A 23039-nucleotide genomic window follows, 5' to 3' on the forward strand; every position below is an offset into this window, starting at 1 on the left:
GAATGAGGTGGGAAACTGATATAAAAACTATAGAACCTTTAGTTTTGACTTTTGGGTATAATAGTTGTCTATTTTTTACAGATGTATTTATTTTCTGAAATATTAATAGTGCTGGGACTAAGTTATTTAATAATTTACAGAGTTAAAACCCAGACATCTCAAGACTAGAAATATAGATGCACTCAATGTTTATCGTCACTGGGTTTACTTTCCTCCCATATCAGGGAAGGAGATTAAGTCTTAGAGAGGGGAAAGGACTTGCAGAGTAAATAGTTGAGCACGTTTATAATTTTTAATTAGACTTTCTATCAAATGGGACCAAACATATGGGAGAGGCTGCCGGCCTGCCCCGATTTAGCCAAGCCACCTTGTTTCAAAGCCAAGATTCACTAGTACGTGGATTCTCAAAAGCCCAGGACCTGAACTATTGCCTCTGACTATCAGGAGGACGGTTAACCGAATGTCTGTGATCACTAACAGGTGATGGGCCTTGGGTCCACTCCGGAGCTAATGTGGGAGACAAATTCTTTTAAGAGACTGTCCGCCAGGCATCAGACATCCTTGAAAAATCACAGCTTTTTGTGCTGCATGCACATGTGTCCACAACCTGTGAGTGGTTCAGGGGAAAGTGCTAGCCACAGTATCCATGTCAATGTTAACTATATTTCATATTTGATGTCTCATAGTTTTCAAATAAAAATGTTTTCCGTTACTTATATTTATTTTGGGGCAAGCAACAAGGTGAAAATTACATTTCTCAGATGCACTGCTACTTTGGCATTATAACTTTGTTCTCGGAAACCTTTTATGTGCCACTAGGAATTAGTAAAACAAAGTGACAATGAATGTTTTGAATTGTGGTGACCCATTGGGGCTGGAGTATTAATTAACAACCAGAAAGAAAATCCTGGATACTATCCTTTAACTGTTAGTTAATATCATGCTTCATGGGTGTTTGTTCTTAGTCATCATCATTGTATCAAGTTATTAATGGTAAACTGAGGTTTTTAATACATCATCACATTTAAATAACAGCAATTTCATGCTTTCTCAAAAGAAAAATGAAGCTCACTCAATCTTGGAATCTAATGGTGCAGAAGACATCAGAAACTTCTCATTCAATCTTGTATCCCAGACAGATAACAGATTTTTCTAGATGTTAATAATAAACATTGGAATTTTATCTTAAAGAAACAAAAACTTTGGAACCCAAGTTCCCCACTACATCTATAAAGGCTGTTGCATACACACACACACACACACACACAAAAAACCCAGACATCTTATTTGAAGAATTAAATAGAACTGTTACCTTCCTGACAACCTGTACACACTACAAACCTAAACATTCCTGTGATGTAGCATCCTATTCTAACCTTTACTTAATACCTCACTTTCCTCAGGTCCCTTTAGCTCTAAGTTCAAGGTTCTTTATTTAATCTCTTCTGTCCTCTTCAGGTGATCTCTGGCAAGAGGCCACGTAGAAAAATATCATGTAACATTTTAGAGTTTGCTGGGGGAGTTGGAGTGGAGTGGAGGGAGGATCTTCAAAATAAAATAATCTTTTTCTCATGTAAGTTAAGACTCCCAGCACTACCCCAGGAATTGTTACTTGTTAAGGTAAAAATGCACAGTCTCAATGAGGCTGATAAATTTAATAAACTTCAGTGAGCAAAAATATTTATACCATCAATTTTTTTTTTAGTCTGTGGCAGTATATTAGCCGTGAACTGTGGATACCCGGAAGGGTAATGCTCTAAGGCTTAATTTCTTAGCTCATAGCAGTTTCTTTATCAAGTAGTAGATAAAATGGACTCTGTGTGTGTGTGTGTGTGTGTGTGTGTGTGTGTGTGAGTGTGTGTGTGCATTTTTAAGTTTGCAACCATAGTATTATCATTTGTAATAACACTGAAAGGAAGAAAGTCTTGAGAGAAAATGGGTTGACTATTAAATTTAGAGGTAAAGAGGTCCCTTTGTAATGTTTTAAAATTATTCATATTAATTTTTTTCTTAGAAAAATCTTAATCTTGATAACTTTGAATTGTGTTTGATGTTGTTTTCTGCATGCTAATGCCATTCTAAATGTATGCATTAATTATACACCTTGTTTTGTGTTTTTAATAAGAAACACCTACGAAGTATTTTTTTATGAAACAAAAATTATGATGTTAACTTCAGAGAACTCAGATTTGAACTTAGAACTGTTCGGAATGCCAAGAATAGGAGACAGGATGACTTGAGAGGCTCTGAGACTCCTTAGACAGAACCATCTGTGTTGACCACTTCTAGAGGTTCCTATATCTTTGGAAGAAATATATGTTTTCAGTGTTTTTATCCCAGTATGTTTTATCTTTTGTAAATAAGACTGTCATTTTTGTTTGTTTTGTTTTTTCAAGGATTCTTTTTTCAGACTTTGCTGGGAAATCTGGCTTTGTTTTGTTTCTGCATAGAGCGCAAAGACAGAACGCTCTCTTAGCATATAGTGTTAATATAACTACTGTTGACTTTCCCCTTTTTCTCACAAGTGTAATATTGCTATGAGTTGCCCACCAAGTAAGTAGTTTTAATTTTATACTTTGTACCTTTTTTGTAATTGGCCAGATTTTCTGTGTAGGGAACTTTGTGCCCCTCTAATAGCTCACCTAATATAGATGAAATGTTTTCCCAAGTGGGACATGCTTTAGGCTTTTCTAAAACTTTGCATTTGTTTTTACTTACCTGTTTTCTCCTATTCATTATAGAACTTTTACTGACTCAAAAATTGTGCTCCCTTCCCTGAATTAGGATGTGTCTTCAGATGCTTTACCTTAATGTTGGGTGTAGTGCTTAAATGGAACCCCCGCCACCAACCACCATCACTAATACCACCATCACCACATTCTTCCCAACTAGCACTTGCATGTGCTTAAATTTATTTAGGTGTGTTTCTGTTATCTATTACTGTGCAACAGCCTACCCCAAAACTTAGTGGCTTAAAACAACTAGTTTATTTGCTCACAGTTCTGTGGGATGGGATTTGGGCAAAGGCTTAGCCAGTCAGTTTTTCTGCTTCACATGGCATCATCTGGGATCATTACTTGGCTGCATTTGGCTGGTGACTGGCTTTGGATGGAATGTCCAAGAAGGCTTTTCTTACTTATCAGGCACCCCAGTGCTCCACTAAGTGGCCACTTTCTCTCTGGGTGGATTGTTAGGGTTTTAACACAGCATGGTGGTCCCAGGATAAATGGATTTCTTTTGCCTGGCTGGCTTATAAGAGGAACATTCCAAGAGGTGCAAAAGCAGAAGTTTCCTGCTTTAAATCACACAGTATCACTTCTATCACATGCTGTTGGTCCTAGTTGGCCACAAGGCCAGCCCAGATTCATGGGAAGAGCAAAAAGAAAAAGAGTGGCAGAGAATTTTTAGCCATCTTTAATTTACCTCAAGATGGTGATGTTTTTTGCTTTGGGCATAAGTAGGACCAATCAGGGGTAGAACTCCAAAGAAATTAAGAAGAAAGAGGACACTCCTATTTTCCCAATTCTAAGAAATACTTTTTTACATTTAAGTATTGTGGAAATCTGTATGTTTAGTATAATATTGTAGAATTTTTTTTCTCTTGAAAAGCTATAATAAAAAGATTGGTACAACCTTATTGATGAAATCTTAAAATTGGAAAAAAAATTTTTTTTTCTTATTAGTTCCCAAATTGGGAGGCAGGGGGAGGAAAGAGATTTTGCCTCAGTGTAATTAGTGTGGGCAATCGCGATAACAAAAATTCAGATGTAATCTATGGATGATGGCTATGTAGTAGATTAAATTAGGACTGAAAAATGGACCAGGAGGTTGAGTATAAAGTAATGAGATTTACACGTGGCTAGCTTAGAACTTTAAAGGTCAGAGTTTTTCGTTTGTTTAAATTATCCTAGAATTGAATTCAAGAGTAATATGTGATTGGCCCAGAAATTCTTATAGGAATCTTAAGAAGAAACAGACAAGTGCACAAAGTTTTATATAGGTATTCATCACAAAATTATTTCTAAAGTGTAATAAAGTCTAGCTTAAGAGTCAGTAAAATTAAATTGATGGAACAAATTATTATTAATCCATGTAATAAAATATTATTCAATTGTTAAAATGATGAGTTAGAAAAAGTTTGACAAGGAAAGGTTACATGATATATTTATGAGTAAAGAAAGAGGTATCAAAACAGCATGTATATCTAACTGAATGTTTGTGTTTAAGAAGTGTGCATGTATATGTCTGTTTGTGTTTGCGTAGGAAAAATATTTGGAATAATATAGACCAAAATGTAATAGTTATCTCTGTGTTATGAATTACAAATGATTTCCACTTTTTCCTTTATACTCTTCCTATTTTGTTTTTTTTGGCTGCGCTGCGCGGCATGTGGGGTCTTAGTTCCCTGACCAGGGATTGAACCCACACCCCTGCGTTGGAAGCACAGAGTCTTAACCACTGGACCGCCAGGGAAGTCTCTATACTCTTGCTGTTTCAAAAAAAGGAACAAAATTACTTATGTGCAATGCACAGAAAAGAAAGCTATTGTCATTAAAAAGAATAAAAGGCATACATAAGATTAAATTTTGTGTTTACAATAGTACATTTAGCCTTCAGATGAGATTCCATTGGGGATAATATTACCCACATCTGGGTGTGGAAGGAGAGGAGGCTGGAGTGCCTGTACCTTGCACTTACTTATTTAAGGAAAGAACCAGGAACTGCTGATGGCCATATGTTACCCTATCATCATTCTTATGTACACTGTTATGTCAGCACTTCTGATTTCTGAATTCTTAGGTAGAGTTCTCTTGCTTGGACCGTCAACTTCAACTTATCTGAAGCTTTAAAATCTGGCAGCTGTAGTGCTTTTCACCTGGAAAACTTGAGTCTACCTCTGAAGTATACTGTTGAAAGTGTAAAAGCAGATCTTTTGTAGTTGAAATTGATTTAGAGTTTCTCGTTTCTTTATTGTGAACCAGAGTTAAAAAGGGTCCACTTTATGTTTCTCAGTTTGAGATTAAAATGTGTAAAACCATCTATTACAAGTGTTAATATAACACCTTAAGCTTATAGCTGAAGGCTTTTTTGTTCTTTGTTACCCTGTTTATTTTATAAGAAATGTATTTTTCTTTATTTTGTTTTTAAATGGGTTATTATTGGTAATTAAATATTTTGACTTGTCTGAAATATAGTGCTAGCCAATCTTAAACATTATACTTCTTCTATGGCAACGTATTTCTGTTTTAAACTAATTGGATTAACCTTAGTTTAGGTAATCTCTTACAAACCCAAAATTATATATGGCAGAAACAAATTATAATTGTATTACCCTGCCAAACAAACAAACAAAAATACCTTGTGGTGGTCCTGTCTTCAATACAAGTCAATGATAATAACTATTCTTATTTAAAAATGGATAATATAGAAGTAACAAAAGATTGAGGTTAATATTATTGTGTTTTTTAAAAAAAAGGTGAGAAATACATTCTTGTGTACAATACCAGTTTGTACAGTTCATATTTGTACAAAGCCTTTTATGGGGATAGTGAGAGTTCCCTCAGATAAGGACTGCTGCCCTAGACTTTGAGGGAAAGCAAGAGATTTACATGATCAGATTTGCATTTTAAAATACTATTCTGGATTGAAGGAAGATGAGATTGGAAGAAGCTATTGCCATGATCTTAAGGTAAGATTCTGAGTGCTGCAGGCAGGATTAAAGAGAAAAGGAATAGTTCAAGAGATATTCAGATGATAGAAATGATAGAATTTGGTGATTATGTGAGTTGAAGAAGAGGGAAGAAATGAGGAAGGTGCTCCTCTCTGGTTTCAGCAGCTGGTAGATGATGGTACCATTAATTGAGTTGGGCATTACAGGAGGAGGGAAAGAACTTCTTTCACCAAAGTGCCTGATGTAGCCTACTACTGCTGTGTAAAACAGGGAAAAGAGTTGTGTCCTTCAACAGCTTGAGGGAAGGCATAGCTTCTTTGAGAAAGTCTCCTTTAAAACTGTTTTCTCTGATTTATGTACTAGATAAAAAAGAATGAAAAAATTTGTGACCCTAAGTCCCTTCTACATTGGTAATTGAAAAGTATTTTTTCCTTGCTTTCCTTTACCCCTCTGCTGGCTGATCTATTTGGGTAAGCTTGTCAGCTCCTAACACACTGATAAATAGGGCTTTTGGACTTTTGGTCTGTGGGTACAACAAAGTAAAGGTCAGGATGCCTGATTGCTTTTATCCTTTAGTTATGGATTTTGCAATCTTAGACAATCCTCATTGCATTTCTACACAGTTCTCTTTCTCTTTCATCAGGAAACCCAGAAATGCTTGATTTGACTGTGCTAGCATAGTAGTGACACATTTTTAAGGATCAGATTTTGTTATTTTCAACTGAAAATTGCTCAAGTAAACTTGTCTTCATGGGCTTGTTGATCATTGATTTACAGCCTTAAAAGGTGAAAGCAAATATCCACAAAAGCAATGGTTGATTCTTAAATATGCCCCAGTTTTTCCAAAACAAACATATATGGTGCTTTATGTGTTTGACATATCCATTAGAGTATATTTCAGCCATAAAACAGTAGTATTCACACAGAGAAAATAGTATTTTGTGGGGGTTTTTTCATTTAATCATAGAAAACATTAATAACTCTATTTTTTCTTTAAAGATAAATAGTATATTTTTTTAAATTTCAGGTAGAAAATGCTGCTGAAGAACCAAGAGTCTTATGTATAATACAAGATACTACTAATTCAAAGACAGTGAACGAACGGATCACTTTAAATTTACCAGCTTCTACTCCTCTCAGAAAGCTCTTTGAAGATGTGGCCAACAAAGTAGGCTACATAAATGGAACCTTTGATTTGGTGTGGGGGAATGGAATCAATTCTGCTGATATGGTAAAACTCTAAACTGAAAGCATCTTCTCTTAAGCTGCTACTAATATTATAGTCATTATTGTTGTTGTTGTTGTTGTTGTTGTTTTTTAATTTTTATTTATTTATTTATTTATGGCTGTGTTGGGTCTTCGTTTCTGTGTGAGGGCTTTCTCCAGTTGCGGCAAGCGGGGGCCACTCTTCATCGCGGTGCGCAGGCCTCTCACTATCGCGGCCTCTCCTGTTGGGGAGCACAGGCTCCAGACGCGCAGGCTCAGTAATTGTGGCTCACGGGCCCAGCTGCTCTGCGGCATGTGGGATCTTCCCAGACCAGGGCTCGAACCCATGTCCCCTGCATTGGCAGGCAGACTCTCAACCACTGCGCCACCAGGGAAGCCCCTGTTGTTGTTTTTAATAGTATACTAAATCCTGGAATCCTTCGTAATATTGTAAGCAGGACTATAGAGTCTGTGTGCAACTTAATATTTGGATCCCTCTTCATCATTTTCATTCTAGATTCAGCATTTGATTACCTTACAGTTTGCACAATGTCATTTCATTAGTTGTTTTATTCATGTAAGATGATTATCATAATATTGTGTCATCTATGGAAATTTTTCCAGCATTTACTGAATGGGATATTCATTTTAAATATTTAAGTGAAAAAAGCAGGATATAAAATCATATGTATTTTATAATCTAATTTTTGGAAAAGAAGAAAAAATGTATATAGAAAGAAAAAAGTAATAGAAGGACTTACACTCCAATATTAACAGAGATTATGCACCAGATAGAGTGGTAAACACCTGATCAGGAAGGTTGGTGGTATCATGACTTCAGCTTCAAAGACCTCACAGTAAAGTCGTAGAGATAGGTATATCAAAAAATAATTACACTGACATGTTTTAAGTATTATTAAGTATGATTTATGAGTTTGCTGTAAGTGCAAAGAGGAGGCACTGACCAATTTTGCATGGGAGAGTGGCAAAGGGGACTGTTGAGTTGGATCTCATCTGTATTTTAGAATAGTATTCTAAATAGTCTTTTTTCTTTCCTCTCAGTCCAAATTCACCCTGCATACGATTGCTAGAATTATCTTCAGTCATCTTAAATCATAGTACTCCTGTCACCTTCCAGTTTAGAAGTCTTTAATGACTGCTCACTGCCCTGATTAAAAGTCATATTCCCTAAGTTAGCATTCAAGACAATTGGTCCTTTAAATCTAATCTTAGCTCACAGATATTGGACTAATTTATTTTCTTAACACAAAATTTCATACTTCTCCATCTCTATGTTTTTGCTTATGTTACCTCTTCCTGTCCTATACCATTGCTGCTCTTAAGTTTTCCAGGAAAATACCTTTAAAGGCAAATGAATTGAATGTGTATCCTGATCATATTTGGAGGGCATAGTTTTAATTGGCTCTGCAGAAGAATAAAAGGTGTTGGGTATTGCTTGATTTGCCTTTAAAATTGATGATATTTTGCCTTCTATTCCATAATATATTTATGATTTTTAAAAATGTACAACTAGTGTTTTTAAATGGGAAAAGAATCTGAAAAAGAATAGCTCTATGTATAACATATGTATAATCGAATCACTTTGCTGTACATCTGAAACTAACCAACATTGTAAATCAACTATAATATAAAATAAAAATTTTTTTTAAAGTGTACTTACAAAAAAAAAAAAAACCCAACCCTAGTGTTTTAAATTAGCCAACTTTCCCCCTCTGAAATTGGTCAGTAAAATTGGTAGTCCAACAAGTTGTGCAAAGAGAAATGATATTTAATCTGAAACTTTGAATACTCTCTTTTACATTACTGTGTAACTTCTAGTGTTGCCTCTTTTTCGATTTAAAGGATAGTTCTATACTGTCTGCCCAAGTCCTGTTTATCTCTTACTTTTAAGAAGCCTTACTTGATGTTTCTTCATGCCACTTTAAAAGTAATCTTTCTCTTTGTCCTCCTATTGCACTTTTTCTTCTGCTGTGCCACTTATAGTCTTTTTATTATAGTTGTTATTCATTTGTGTCTTTCCACGTGATAGGATGTATTTTGATGTCTAGGACCTCATAGTATTCGTTTTGTATCCTCCAAAGATACTATCCCTAGGCACTCAAAAAGTGTTTGTTAAATTAACATGTGCTATAGCACTATGCCAGGATTAACTATTTTTCTTTCTTCAGCTGTGACTGTTCTTAAGTACTTATTTTTTGTGTCTTAATATGCCTACTGTACATTTCTACGAGTATACTCTTACCTGCTTACTGTACAATGCTGCATGTATGCTTCTTTGAAAACCTAATTCATTTATCTACTCTGCATCTCATACACACAGACAGACATTTATTGAGGTAAAACCCCTATATGTTCTAGCTGTATCATCTGATCTTTTATTTATGCCTGAGAGATGCTGAAAGATCTGGTTCCTGCCAGAGAATATAAGGGACCCAAAGATACCTTTCTTCCTTTCAAGTGGCTTCTCTTAGCTTCTGGTTCTCTGTCCTGTTTTTCTCATGGATTTCTAGATGTGATCCAAAGTGAGATTATATAAGTTCATTTTATTAACACTTACTTTGTGCTTACTCTCTCTGTACCTAGTATTGTTCTGATACTAGATTTTATACAAATATAACCTCATTTAATCCTTTTAACCACACTATGAGGTAAGTGCTATCACAGCCTCATAGGTGAGGAAACTGAGTCATGGGGAAGTGAAGTAACTTGTGCAGAGTCACACAAATAGCAAGTGGCAGAATCTCTTATAGTTAATTTTTTCGTCCTTAATACCTATGCTTTTATATAATGTTCATTTTGTAAGAAATAAAGGCATCTCCATAAAATAAGTCCTTCTAAGGAGATATTCCTCATGTCTGTGAAACATTAAAAACATTTAATGAACAAAATAGTTTTAAAACAAAAGAGTAGGGCATTCATCACATCCCTCATTTTTCTCAGCAGTGGACTGGAGTGTTGGGTGAGTATGGCTTGGAGCATGCAGAGCTCTGTCTCTCATCCACCAACTAGAGTGTATCATCAGAATGACAGCCAGGGTTTAAATTGCCTACCAGGTAAAAGAGTTAGGTGAAGGCTAAACATGTTAGATGTTTAGTTTTCAAAGGAGTGATCACTTCTATCACCCTGGGATCCTCTGAATCCTGGCAGTGGACTTGAAATAGGTATCATTTACTAGGACAGGCTTTTCCTTCTGAAGGAAGGTCTTTCTGAAGGTGCCCATTTTTTAATGTTACATAATTATTTGGGTTGGGTTGCTTAGTGTGTTTCCTTATGTGGGAATTCTCATTATATTCCTATATCAAAACATGTTTTTACAGTTTTTAGTGATATAAAATAATCTTTAGTTAATTTTCATGAAAACCCATTGAATACTATATTGCATACATTTTAGAGAACATCAAAACAAATGTTTACAATTCTTTTTTTGTGTAGTACTTCAGTTTTTTAGATGTTGGGAAATGTGAACAGCTGGGATACCTGTCAGTATATGCCCTGTCACTGGGCTTAGCCATCCCAGTTCCTGAATAGATGAGTCAATTCCAAGCCTAGATTAATAGAATTTATCAGAATCTTCATTAAAAAAAAAATACTGTTTAAGCCCAATAATTGTAGATATGTGTCTATTTACATATTACTTGTTTTATTTTATTATTATAATTAATGTTTCTCATAATCTGAGATATCTTATTTTATGCTTGTAGGCTCCACTGGATCATACCAGTGACAAGTCTCTTCTTGATGCTAATTTTGAGCCAGGAAAGAAGAACTTTCTGCATTTGACAGATAAAGATGGTGAACAGCCTCAAATACTGCTGGTAAACTCTTTAGAAAGCCCCGTAGTCATAATTTTTGTGCACTGTCACCTACTACTTGGGAAGCAGTTTTCCAAAGGAAGGAGGAGAGATGTGTTTTGCAATTTATGTATAATAAATTATTTTTCTGTTTTCTGTTGGCTTGTTATAGGTATGTATGTTAACATGGTTGCACTGGGCGTCCATAGCACTTTGTTTGTGTATATAGTCTCTTGCCACACTGAGAATCACCACTAGAACAGGGATGGGGATGGGTCTAAGATCTCCTACTGTGTTTCAGTGGCCTTTTGTTTGGTTAAGCATTTGCTTGGTTGGTGTAAATCTTCGGCAGTTTTGCCCAGGTTTTCTGGTATTTTGGTAGGGGAACAGACCCCCAGAATTATCTACTCTGCTGTTTTTACTCCCACTCCCCATCCCCCACCCCCCATTTTTTTGGAATGACTAGTTTGTAAATTCTTTGCTTTATTTCTGTTCTTTTAGTGTTTGCTGCAATTCATATTTCAATAGCCTTTCCTGTCTGGTTCAGTGGCTTTAGTGATCGTCAAATCTAGTAACTCCCAATTTGAGAGAGATTCATTGAAAAAACCTGGTCTGATTTACCTTGCTGCTTTACAGACTGAGGAAACTCACAGAGTTTATGGACTTTTTCAGAACGCTTCTCTTTAATGAAACTTTTCTCAGGAAAAGTTCTTCTGTTTGATGCTTTTCATTTAGAAGTCTATTGTGAATTAGAATGCCTCTCTGTACAGTAGACAGTAATTAAACACAGGACATCCATACAGAAGCAATGCCAGAATATGTTCTGACTTTCCTTAATCTCATTGTTTATTTTTATGACATCGTGAGAAGATTTTGATTAGTCTGAGTGACATTGAAACTAAGTTAGCTATTAATTTGGGGATTCATGTTTTAAAATGCTTAGTAATTAGTCTTCAGCTCTTACTTGCTTGTGCTGATTTTATATCCCTTACTCCTTTTGGACATCTTCCTCATTAATAGGAAGTTTCTTATTGGAGACAATAGGAGACTATCCATTTCATTCAATACTTATTGAGTGTCCCTTACCTTTCAGGCCTACTTAGCAAGGATAATGTAAAAATAAATGATAAACTCTGTCATCAAGGAGTTCACAATTGTATTCTGATTAGTTAGTACCAGAAATCTCTTCTCTCATGTAAACAAAATTTGAAAAAGAATTAAATAAAATTGAGAAAGTAAGAACTTTGGAAGGAGACCTAAGCATTTTTTCCAAAGTGTGTTATATTGGGCATCTTTCAAACCTTCCTACAGGAAATAATGAGGGTATATACTTTGAATGTCTTGGTGGTACCAGTAATGCCTTGTCTCTTTTTCATTGCCTCAGGAATTAGTATGCCTTTTTTCATTGTTTTAGCAATATTTACCACTCAGTAAATATTGGTTATGCTGCATTTTAGGAGGATTCCAGTGCTGGGGATGACAGTGTTCATGACAAATTTATAGGTCCACTTCCAAGAGAAGGTTCTGTGGGCTCTACCAGTGATTATGTCAGCCAAAGCTACTCCTATTCATCTATTTTGAATAAATCAGAAACTGGTAAGATATATTATTGTTGTCATTGTTGTATTTTCATAAAATCATAGGGCATTAATCCAGAGTAATCTTAGCGATCTCAAGCCTAATCTTCTCATTTTATGGATTAGAGAAAACAGACCCAGAGCAAGATCGCTAGTTAGCAGAAGCAAAGTTAGAACAAGAATGTGGTTTCCCTTTCCCTCAACCCATTGTTATTTTTACTGTATTGTTACTGCCATTATTTAGTAAAAAATATTAAATATTGGATTTTGAAGGAAGACTTTTCTGTTTGATCATTTTCTATCTTGAATTTAATCTTAAATTTTTGAAGTTGACTTCCTCTGGAAAGGAATGTATCTCCGTGTGCATTGGAATAGACTATGGCAGATACTTTCATGTGGAAACAGATGGGCCAGGCTTATTTTATCAGAAATACTGTGTTATCTTCTAGTTTAATCTAATCACATGTTTGAAATTAATCATGTAATTTAAAAATTCCTGTTAGCTTTTTTCTGAATATGTTTAAACCTATATTTTTGAATTTTTTTCAATTTATTGAGCTAATGGAATTGCTTTATTTATGCAGTTTTATATTTATTTATATATAAGACTGGTTAATTGCCTGAAAATATAATCTGGATACTTTCACATATCATTTTATCTTAAAACAAACATTTTCAGTAGGTAGTATTCATGTTAAAAGAAATGGAAACAGGCTTAGAGAAGCCTTTGATTATATAGCTAGTTAATGGTATTTCATGTTAGGTATGGCTTCAGAGTATTTACTCTTAGAACTTTAAAACAGAGATGACTGTAAATATTAGGCACAAATATCTAGTATAAAAAGAAAACTGTAGAGTAATATTGTAGATTCTGTTTTAATGTGTTCTGTAATCTTCCACTTACTATATTTTGTAATTGAAATGTAGAATAATTTCCTCATAGCTAATCTTTTGTACAGGCTTAATGGTGTATTTGTTCTGAAAATGGTAAAAGCTGGTCGTGTTTGGTATTTAGGATCATTTATATCAATAGAACTTTTTGCAGCAAACTACCAAGAATAAAAGAGAATGACAAAGTATCTTTCTAATTATACTGTCTAGAGTGTAGTGATCCTCAAATTTTTATTTCTTTAAAAATCATTTTGAGATACTTGTTAAAAATGTAGGTTCTGAGGCATTACTCCTCCAAATACTAAGTTAGTTGCTCTGCAGTAGACTGGATAAATTGCGTTTTTTAAAAATAGATACCCTAGATTATTATGAGATAGTTGGAATACTTAGAGAAAGTTCCAGATTTAACAAGTCAGGATTCTTGAAATTTTTGCTGTGTATTCTGACAACCAACTCAGTCCTTATACAAGAAGTATTTACGGAACTCCTACTTTGTGCTGAGTACTGTATGGCTCTGTGATGCCTGTAAATTCCTAGAGACTAAAGCATACTTTAAAAAAAAAGTTCTCCTATTATACGAATGTAATACATGTTCATTGTCGTATTGTAAAATGAAAAAAGTGGAAATCACTGACAGTACTATTAACAGAAACTGCTTTAATGATTTTGCTTATTTTTGTCTTATCTTTCCTTCATCTGAATGCTTTTAAGAAAATGGGGAAATCATGTTGCGAGCAGACTTTTAATATATATTTTTTCGTGTAATACTATATGAGGAGCATTTTTCAATGTTATTAAATAGTATTTTAATATGGGTTTTAAGTGACTGAAGAATAGTGTTTCATTATATGATTTAGATAGTTAAACTGTAATTATTACCTATGTTATGATGAACATACTTATACATAAGTTTTTATTTTCATCTGTGATTATTTCCTTAGAGTAAGTTCCTAGAAATTGAATTACTAAGTTGAAATTTATTAAAAATATTTTTAGAGGACTTTGATATACATTGCCATGTAATCATAGTCTTCATTCCCAGCTATTGTTCCTCATACAGCTCTTTTCCCTACCAGTACATTTTCCTCCGGTGTTCTGGGGTACTGCCTTTCTGAATTAAAATAATCTGTACACATCCAAAGGAGCTGGGGGTTCAAAAAGTGTTCTTTTTAAAAAATATTTGTTTATTTATTTGTTTATTTGACTGCACCAGTTCTTAGTTGTGGCACACAGATCTTTGTTGCTGCATGCGGGATCTTCATTGTGGCACGCAAGATCTTTAGTTGTAGCGTGTGGGATCTTTTTAGTTGCGGCATGCGGGATTTAGTTCCCTTAGTTCCCTGACCAGGGATCGAACTTGGGCCCCCTGCATTGGAAGTGTGGAGTCTTAACCACTGGACCACCAGGGAAGTCCCAAAAAGTGTTTTGTTACTGACTATTGAATTTGCATTTTCCTTAAGAAATTATTGTAAATGTACAAAATGTTTTTATTGAAAAACGCTCTCATGATTTCAACTCAGGGCTGTAAGAAAACATTTCTCCATAATGCCGTGAGGCTGAGGACTTAACATATTCTTTCCTGTGTCCCTTGCCTACCAACTGTTCTGGTAGCCAGCCACTGTTGATAGGAGATGGTTGGGGGTCGGGGGAACTTTAAAGAATAAGGAGTGGATTGAAGGCTGATGTGGACTCTCAGGTGATTAGAAACCACATGACTGAGGTATTTCATCATTTAAAACCGAGATATCTTTCCTTGGGCAGTTTCTTTCACAATTCTTTTCGTTTTATTTTATCTACTTTAGGAGTTGGCCAGTTTCATTCTACTTCATTCGGCCTGTTCGAGTTCTCGTTCATTTCTTGTTGGTTCTGTTCAGGATTTCTTTCTGCATTTGCCATCTGCAGAATGGCATATGTTCTTATGTTCTTCTCCCTTAACTAGCTTGAACTTACAATATTGACTCATAACTATTTCAGATAGAGGGCCCACTTGATAACAGTTATCATTTGAAATTACAGTATTGACTCATAACTATTTCAGATAGAGGACCCACTTGATAACAGTTATCATTTGAAATTTGCTGATTTAGACAATGCATAATGACAAAAGATTTCTATTCAGTACCATTTTATCTTACTAATCTCACTAAAACCTTCATACTTTTGGAAAATAGTAGTACATTTATTTGAGACACTGTTCATTCTGTTTAAATGTGGTGCTGAGTCAGGTACAAAAGACCATAGGTTTCTATATGATTCTTATTGCTAGTGGTAAAGTAAACAGCAGTGGCAAAAATTATTACTCCGTCCTTCCCTTAAGCCCCTCCCCCACCACCTTTTCTTAAGCCCAGGGAAGGGAAACAAAGTCACAAATAAATGATACATGATTGGTCTTAAGGTACACAAAGAACAATAGTAGTATTCACTTACCTTTTAAGGCTACAGGTAGAGTGGTTGTCCCTGACTGTTGAGGAACTGGGGGAAGGAGATGGAGAAGAAGGGAAATCCCAGACAGCCTCAGCTGAGAAGAAGGAGCAGAACAACCTGGTCTCCTTGCTTGAGTGCTGTCGTTTGTGGGGAAGAGTCCGTTTATATAACCTAAGAATGAAGTAATGCTTTTTATTATTAATAATCAGTCCAGATATCGTACAGATTTGTATTACTTGTAAGTCATATGCACTTCTCCCTCATGTGCACCTGCTGCTATGCTAAGTAGTAGGATAGATAGAGAAATCAGATTTGACCCCTCCACTCACAGTCTGTTGGGGAAGCCATACAGGTAAATAAACAATTATAGAACAGAGTAGGGCAGGGTGTTGTGAGAACAACTCAGGTGGGGCATGCTGGTTAGGAATTGAAGCAATTTATAAGTATATAACAATGTAGAGTAAATATATAAACATATATACATAGTATTCTTAAAGATGGAAGGCACTAGAAATCAAAGCTCGAACCTTAGTCCAGAGTGAAAGATAGGTAGCTACTTGGTCTCTTCTTAGAATTGTACAAGCGCAGATAGCATGGAATCTATTCCTCTTTTCCACAGCTGACCAAGGTTCATTGTAAATTTGTTGGTCCTTTCGTCACCTTCATTAGCAATATAGTTTATCCACAGTGTTTACCATTTCTTAAGATATTTTTGTTAATTGGGAAATTGAAAAAGTATTTCAAAAAGCTTCAGTGAACGCCTTTGGCATGTATTGAGAAAAGATTTAAGTTTTTTTGAGATAACCAAGTTTTTCAGTATTAAGTGGGAGTAAATAAGTTTAATTATTAAGCAATGTGTTTACCACATTTTACTAAAATAATGAGGTATAATAAAATGATGAGGCTGGTTTGTGTGCATGTGTACCTCATAAACGTGGCCTGAATCTACTTCAAAGGAGAAGTTCCGAAAATGTTCTCAACAGTGGCAGCCATTTCCAATTAGGTATATAAAGCTAAGTACTTAAATAGTTCACTTGACTTTTGAATGCATGTAAGTTTCTCCTTTCCTTCTCCCCCTCCCTCGGTTCCCCCCTACCTCCGTCTCTGAGTTCTCTTCTTACTTTAATAGTCACTCTTTGCATAGCCTGCTGATCTGTGGGATTTCGTACTTCATGGATGTGTTAAAACAGTGGAAGTCACTCTGAGTTTGTATACTGTGAATTTATCTCATGTTGTTTATTCTTGGTAGAAATTGGTTTATGGGGCCTGATGACTGGGATAACTGGTTCGGTACTGTCTTCGTTTGTTGGGTATATATGATGTTTAAAGTGAATATGTTTATACTTTTCCATTTTAATACACAACTTTTAGATTTGGTGAACAAAGATTATTTTTGTCAAAAAATACTATATTAAACATAACCCTCTTAAAGTTTTATTAAATGCTATGTAATATCCATGTGTATCTCTGGACATATAGCAAGATGTTCAAAGATCCTGACTTTTTCTGAGAAATAAGGTTTACATAGTGCACATATTAGCAAAAAGGTCTCTCTTAGGTGCTATTGAAACGATTGAAATAATTTCCAACTGTAACCTTAACCTCTCAATTTTTACTGTGTAGTAAATTCTTATTAAGTTTTCTTTTCATTAACTTTTTGATGTAAATGCTGATTTATGTATATTTGTGTGTGCTTTTTTTTAAAGGATATGTGGGATTAGTAAACCAAGCAATGACTTGCTACTTGAATAGCCTTTTGCAAACACTTTTTATGACTCCTGAATTTAGGAATGCATTATATAAGTGAGTATTCAAAAAAATTCTTAAATAAAATTGATTTAAGAATGAAAATATAGTTTTTAACTAATTAAGTCTATCTACCTTCTTGCACTTATTTGTTAAGTTTGGGGCATTTCTCACTTCTTAAAACATACCTTGAATACTAAATAAAAGGATCTTATGAGAGACAAGCATATGAAAAATTTGTGGGGAGAGAGAATCAGAAATGCATAGACAGCAAAAGGATAAAGTTGATAAGATTTATGTTTAAGATAAATTATTGTATTTAAGCTTCCTCACTTTTAGCTTTAATGCCTTTGTGAAGAAATAAGTTATCTGCTTTTGGAGATAATCTGGATGTGTATACCATATTCTTTTTTTCGTCCACCTCTCAATTTAAGAAACAAAGTTGTCTTTTTAAACTTGCAGATTTTGTTTTTAATTAAAATACAGTGCAGCTGTTCTGGTGTTTGTGTGTGTGTGTGTGTGTGTGTGTGTGTGTGTGTGTGAGAGAGAGAGAGAGAGAGAGAGAGAGAGAATGTATTTTTAAAAGAATGTATGTATATCAGATACTTTAAAATGCTCTATGGAGGAAGTCCATATTTAAATAAACCCTAAAGTCAGACATTTATTTTTATGAGTATCCTATTATAATACATTTAATACACTCTCACTTTGTGTATTTCTTTACAGCATACGTAACTTATTTTTTAAGGCATTTTAAAAGTACAAATAAACTGATTTTTTTTCTCATTTTTGTGTTACTTTTGAGTAACATCTTTAATTACTTTTATTACTGTAAATATTAAACTATTTTTGGAACTTTTGATATTACAAACAACATTATATTACCATTGCATTCATATGTAAGCTCATCATCTGAATTTACTTGTAAAAATTGGCCTGTTTTTCATTCAGCAAGTATTTGTTACCTAGTGTTTATGTGCTAGGCACTTGGTAGAGAGAGATGAAGTTAGAAATAAGATCTTTGTTTTTAAGTAATTTACAGATCTCTTCACAGTAGCAATATATGTATGTATAAAATAGTTTAAATAACATTTAAGGATGGCTAAATACCATGAGAGTTTAGAGAGAAGGGAGATTAATGAAACTTGGAGAAGTGGCTTAGAAGAGCAAGTAGAACTTGAGGTAGGTCATGAAGATGGTATGGTTTGGCCAGGTAGAGACGAAAAAGAGGGCCTTGTAGACAGGAGGACTTTCAAGAGCAAAGCTGAGTAATAGTAAGTGCTACCTAAATGTTTGTTATTGTTAGTTTGTATCAGGTACTGTTCTGAGCACTTTACATATAGACTCATTTAATTCTCATGGTAACTGTATGAATTATTGAATACATGCTGTTATCCACATTTTACAAAGGAGGTAACTGAAGACACAGAGAGGTTAAATAGTTTGCCAGAGGCCACACTGCTAGAAGTAGCAACCCGCTAGATGCCAGAATTTCCATTACCCTATTCGACCTGTATTGTAGTTGATGCCACTAAGTACAACATATTGCAGGGGCCTCTGGGAGATCTGCTTAAATGGAGTTTTTGTCAGAGTACTGGAAGATGAGGTTAATAGATGAAATCTAGAGCTTGTCCTCAAAACTAGAACAAACTCAGTAGTCCATGATAATGTGCCTGCTCTGGGGAGTGTTGCTTAGGAACAGGGATCCCAGGAGCTTAACCATGAGTTCTACCCTGGAAGAGGTCTGTAAACATATAGCTCTGTGGAGAAGAGTAAGAGCATAGCCAGATTGATTGATTCAGCAAGCATATGTTGCACACTTATTGTGTGCCAGGCACTCTTTTAGGCACAGAGATTACAGTGGTGAATAAGACAAGAGTCCCTCCCTTAGACCTTCTGTAGGTCAGCCAATAGAATGAGCTCATTTCACAGTCATGTATGCCATGAAGAAAATCAGGGCAGTATGGAAAGAATAACTGTCGAGACGTAGGGTGAGTAGTTAGGGAGGGCCCCTCTGAGGAAATACCATAGAATAGACTTGACAGGAGTCAGTCCTGTGAAGATACGGGAGAAGAACATTCAAGGCAGAAGAAACCGTAAGTGCAAAAGCCTTTGAGGAACAAAAATCCATCGTGACTGGAGCCCAGTGAGTGGAGGGGGAGTGAGAGAGAAGATTAAAGAGGATGCCTTAGAGACTGTGAAAAGAGAATGAAGCTTTTTGCAGGTGGGGAAACAAAGCCCAAGAGCCTGATGATGTTTCATAATGTAGAACTAAGGAAGGAATGGCTCCTTTAAAAAGCTGGACCTCGCTGGACTACAGACAGGGTAGCACTGGCATGAAGGATAGAGTTCTGTTTGTTTATTTTCTTCACTTGCTACATAACAGCCAGAGAGAACCTACCACTTTAGGTGTGTAGGCATGAATTATGGAAAATTTCAAAATATTAAAAAATGGTGAAATAGTATAATGAATCCCTCTGTACCCATCACCCAGCTTTGGATATTATCAACTCATTATCAATCTTTCTTGTCTATAATCCTCCATTCTGATTATTTGGAAGCACATACCCAATCATATCATCTGTAAATTACAACTCAGGTCACTGCTAAGATTTCCCTGATTGCTTCATAATATCTTTTTTAAACATTCTGTTGAAATCATGATCTAAACAAGGTCTGTGCATTGAAATTGATTGATAAGACTCTTAACCTAGAAATGCAAACCAAAACTACAATGAGGTATCACCTCACACTGGTCAGAATGGCCATCATCAAAAAAAATCTACAAACAATAAATGCTGGAGAGGGTATAGAGAAAAGGGAACCCTCTTGCACTGTTGGTGGTGGTGTAAATTGATACAGCCACTATGGAGAACAATATGGAGGTTCCTTAAAAACCTAAAAATAGAACTACCATACGACCCAGCAATCCCACTACTGGGCATATACCCTGAGAAAACCATAATTCAAAAAGAGTCATGTACCACAGTGTTCATTGCAGCACTATTTACAATAACCAGGACATGGAAGCAACCTAAGTGTCCATCGACAGATGAATGGATAAAGAAGATGTGGCACATATATACAATGGAATATTACTCGGCCATAAAAAGAAACGAAATTGAGTTATTTGTAGTGAGGTGGATGGACCTAGAGCCTGTCATACAGAGTGAAGTAAGTCAGAAAGAGAAAAACAAATATCATATGCTAACATATATATGGAATCTAAAAAAAAAAAAAAGTTCTGAAGAATCTAGGGGCAGGACAGGAATAAAGACACAGACGTACAGAATGGACTTGAGGACATGGGTAGGGGGAAGGGACAAAGTGAACGAGTGGCACTGACATATATACAGTACCAAATGTAAAAGAGATAGCTAGTGGGAAGCAGCCACATAGTACAGGGAGATCAGCTCAGTGCTTTGTGACCACCTAGAGGGGTGGGATAGGGAGGGTGGGAGGGAGACCCAAGAGGGAGGGGATATGGGGATATATGTATACGTATAGCTGACTCACTTTGTTATACGGCAGAAAGTAACATAACATTGTAAAGCAATTATACTCCAATAAAGATGTTTAAAAAAAAAAGAAGACTCAACCTATTGACTTTTAATCCCCTTTGATCTTTTTTCCACATTGCAGTTTATTCCTTGAAAACATATATATATATATATCAAAAACTGATGGCATTTGTCCTGTAGTTTTTCACAGTTTGGATTTTGATGGTTGAGTGCCATAGTGTCATTTAATATTCTGTTCCCTGTATTTTTGTTAGTTAATAATTAGGACAAGAATCTTGACCAGATTCAAGTTCATCAATTACTTTCAAATGACCTTTGCCTTTTATTCATGTTGCCTTCTTATGCCTTTTCCTGTGAAAGTCTAAATTTTTTCTAAATTTATGAATTAGAGAAAGACTAATGTTTCATTAGATATTAATAGCTTCAGTTAATATCCAAAGCCCCCAGAGTTAAGATCTTAACATTTGTTATGATAATATTAATTATGCTTTAAAGAATAAAGATATTTTATAGATAATTTTCAAACATTTCATTTCAATAGGTGGGAATTTGAAGAATCTGAAGAAGATCCAGTGACGAGTATACCATACCAACTTCAAAGGCTTTTTGTTCTGTTACAAACCAGCAAAAAGAGAGCAATTGAAACCACAGATGTTACCAGGAGCTTTGGATGGGATAGTAGTGAGGGTACTAATTCTCTTATAATGATAAGTATTTGTAATAGTCAAAGGAATTCTGAGAGACCATATTATAAACAAATGACACATATTAACATCTTAATTAACTTTACCTTAAACCTTTTGATTGCTTTTTGCTGGCATTTAAAAATAACTTATTTTTAAAATTTAAGCTCTGAGGCATAAATTTTTGATCAATTAAAATTTTCTTGTAAAGTAAGTTTGGTTATACTCTATTTTTATGTACTTTAACTAAAATTTTAAAAGTGTGTTGGCTTAGATTTTTATTAACATATTTCTTGACTCTACAGTGAAAAATAACAAAAATAGCAAATATTGTAGCACTATAGAGCATATGCTATTTATAAAGTGATGAGCTCTCGTGATTCTTTTCCTTGTGATTGCCTTTTTATGACTATAATGTATATTTTGTGTTCTTCTTAAATTTAGCATTATTTTATGTAGACTTTTCCATATTTCTGACAATTTGCTTTTAAACAACAAATTAATGCTTCATTACACTAAGTTAATAGCTCTTTTTAATTAAATTTTATCTTAAAATAGCTTGGCAGCAGCATGATGTACAGGAACTGTGCAGAGTCATGTTTGATGCTTTGGAACAGAAATGGAAACAAACAGAACAGGTAATTTATCTCTCAGGTTGAGGGGAGTGTTTTCTAATAAATTATTCATTACCTTAAAGTGACTTTATTCTATTGGAATGTTTTAAAACTTGGGCATTAGTCCAGTTGTCAAAGTACTGACAGTTTCCTCATCTTTAAAATAAGTTGGGCCCTGTGATCTAGATGATCTCTTTTTAGCTAAGAACTAGGTAATTCATACGTGTGTGTGTGTTTTGGGGATGATTTTTGGACAGTATTTTCAGATATTTGCCAAGTAAATTAGATGTTTTATCTGTAACACATTGTAAAGTATACATTGTAAAGTATATTCATCTAGCATTACCTTCTTTTATTTATTTATTTATTTATTTATTTATTTATTTATTTATTTATTTATTTATGGCTGTGTTGGGTCTTTGTTTCTGTGCGAGGGCTTTCTCTAGTTGCGACAAGCGGGGGCCACTCTTCATTGCGATGCGCGGGCCTCTCACTATCGCGGCCTCTCTTGTTGTGGAGCACAGGCTCCAGACGCGCAGGCTCAGTAGTTGTGGCTCACGGGCCTAGTTGCTCCGCCGCATGTGGGATCTTCCCAGACCAGGGCTCGAACCCGTGTCCCCTGCATTGGCAGGCAGATTCTCAACCACTGCACCACCAGGGAAGCCCGCATTACCTTCTTTTTGACCAGTGAGGTATAGTCATGCTTTTGACACTTAGGATACTTGTTAATCTGACCCTATTCTTCTTATCCAGTGGAAGGAGGAACGGGTTAGAAGTGGGAGAATATTAGATATATCATTGGGGTGAGACATAAGGCTGAACTGGATGGGGCTCAGGACTCAGTACAGAGGAGGGTTTATGCTAGGTGTAGTGATAGAAGATCACTAGGGGTAA

General features: G+C 35.2%; 1 protein-coding gene across 3 annotated transcripts in view; it reads left to right on the top strand.

Annotated features, from left to right (window-relative positions):
* USP47 (ubiquitin specific peptidase 47) overlaps positions 1-23039 on the top strand; it is a 125231-nt gene that overhangs the window by 43986 nt on the left and 58206 nt on the right. For all 3 annotated transcript variants that reach the window (XM_068556794.1, XM_068556796.1, XM_068556797.1), the window contains exons 2-7: positions 6699-6902; positions 10600-10713; positions 12147-12285; positions 17288-17384; positions 21390-21535; positions 22090-22169. In XM_068556794.1, the coding sequence (XP_068412895.1) occupies positions 6699-6902; positions 10600-10713; positions 12147-12285; positions 17288-17384; positions 21390-21535; positions 22090-22169 (780 nt within the window). The remainder of the gene's footprint in view (positions 1-6698; positions 6903-10599; positions 10714-12146; positions 12286-17287; positions 17385-21389; positions 21536-22089; positions 22170-23039) is intronic.

The sequence above is a fragment of the Eschrichtius robustus genome, chromosome 11 (genome assembly GCF_028021215.1).
Source record: "Eschrichtius robustus isolate mEscRob2 chromosome 11, mEscRob2.pri, whole genome shotgun sequence".
In the NCBI taxonomy this organism is placed as follows: domain Eukaryota; kingdom Metazoa; phylum Chordata; class Mammalia; order Artiodactyla; family Eschrichtiidae; genus Eschrichtius; species Eschrichtius robustus.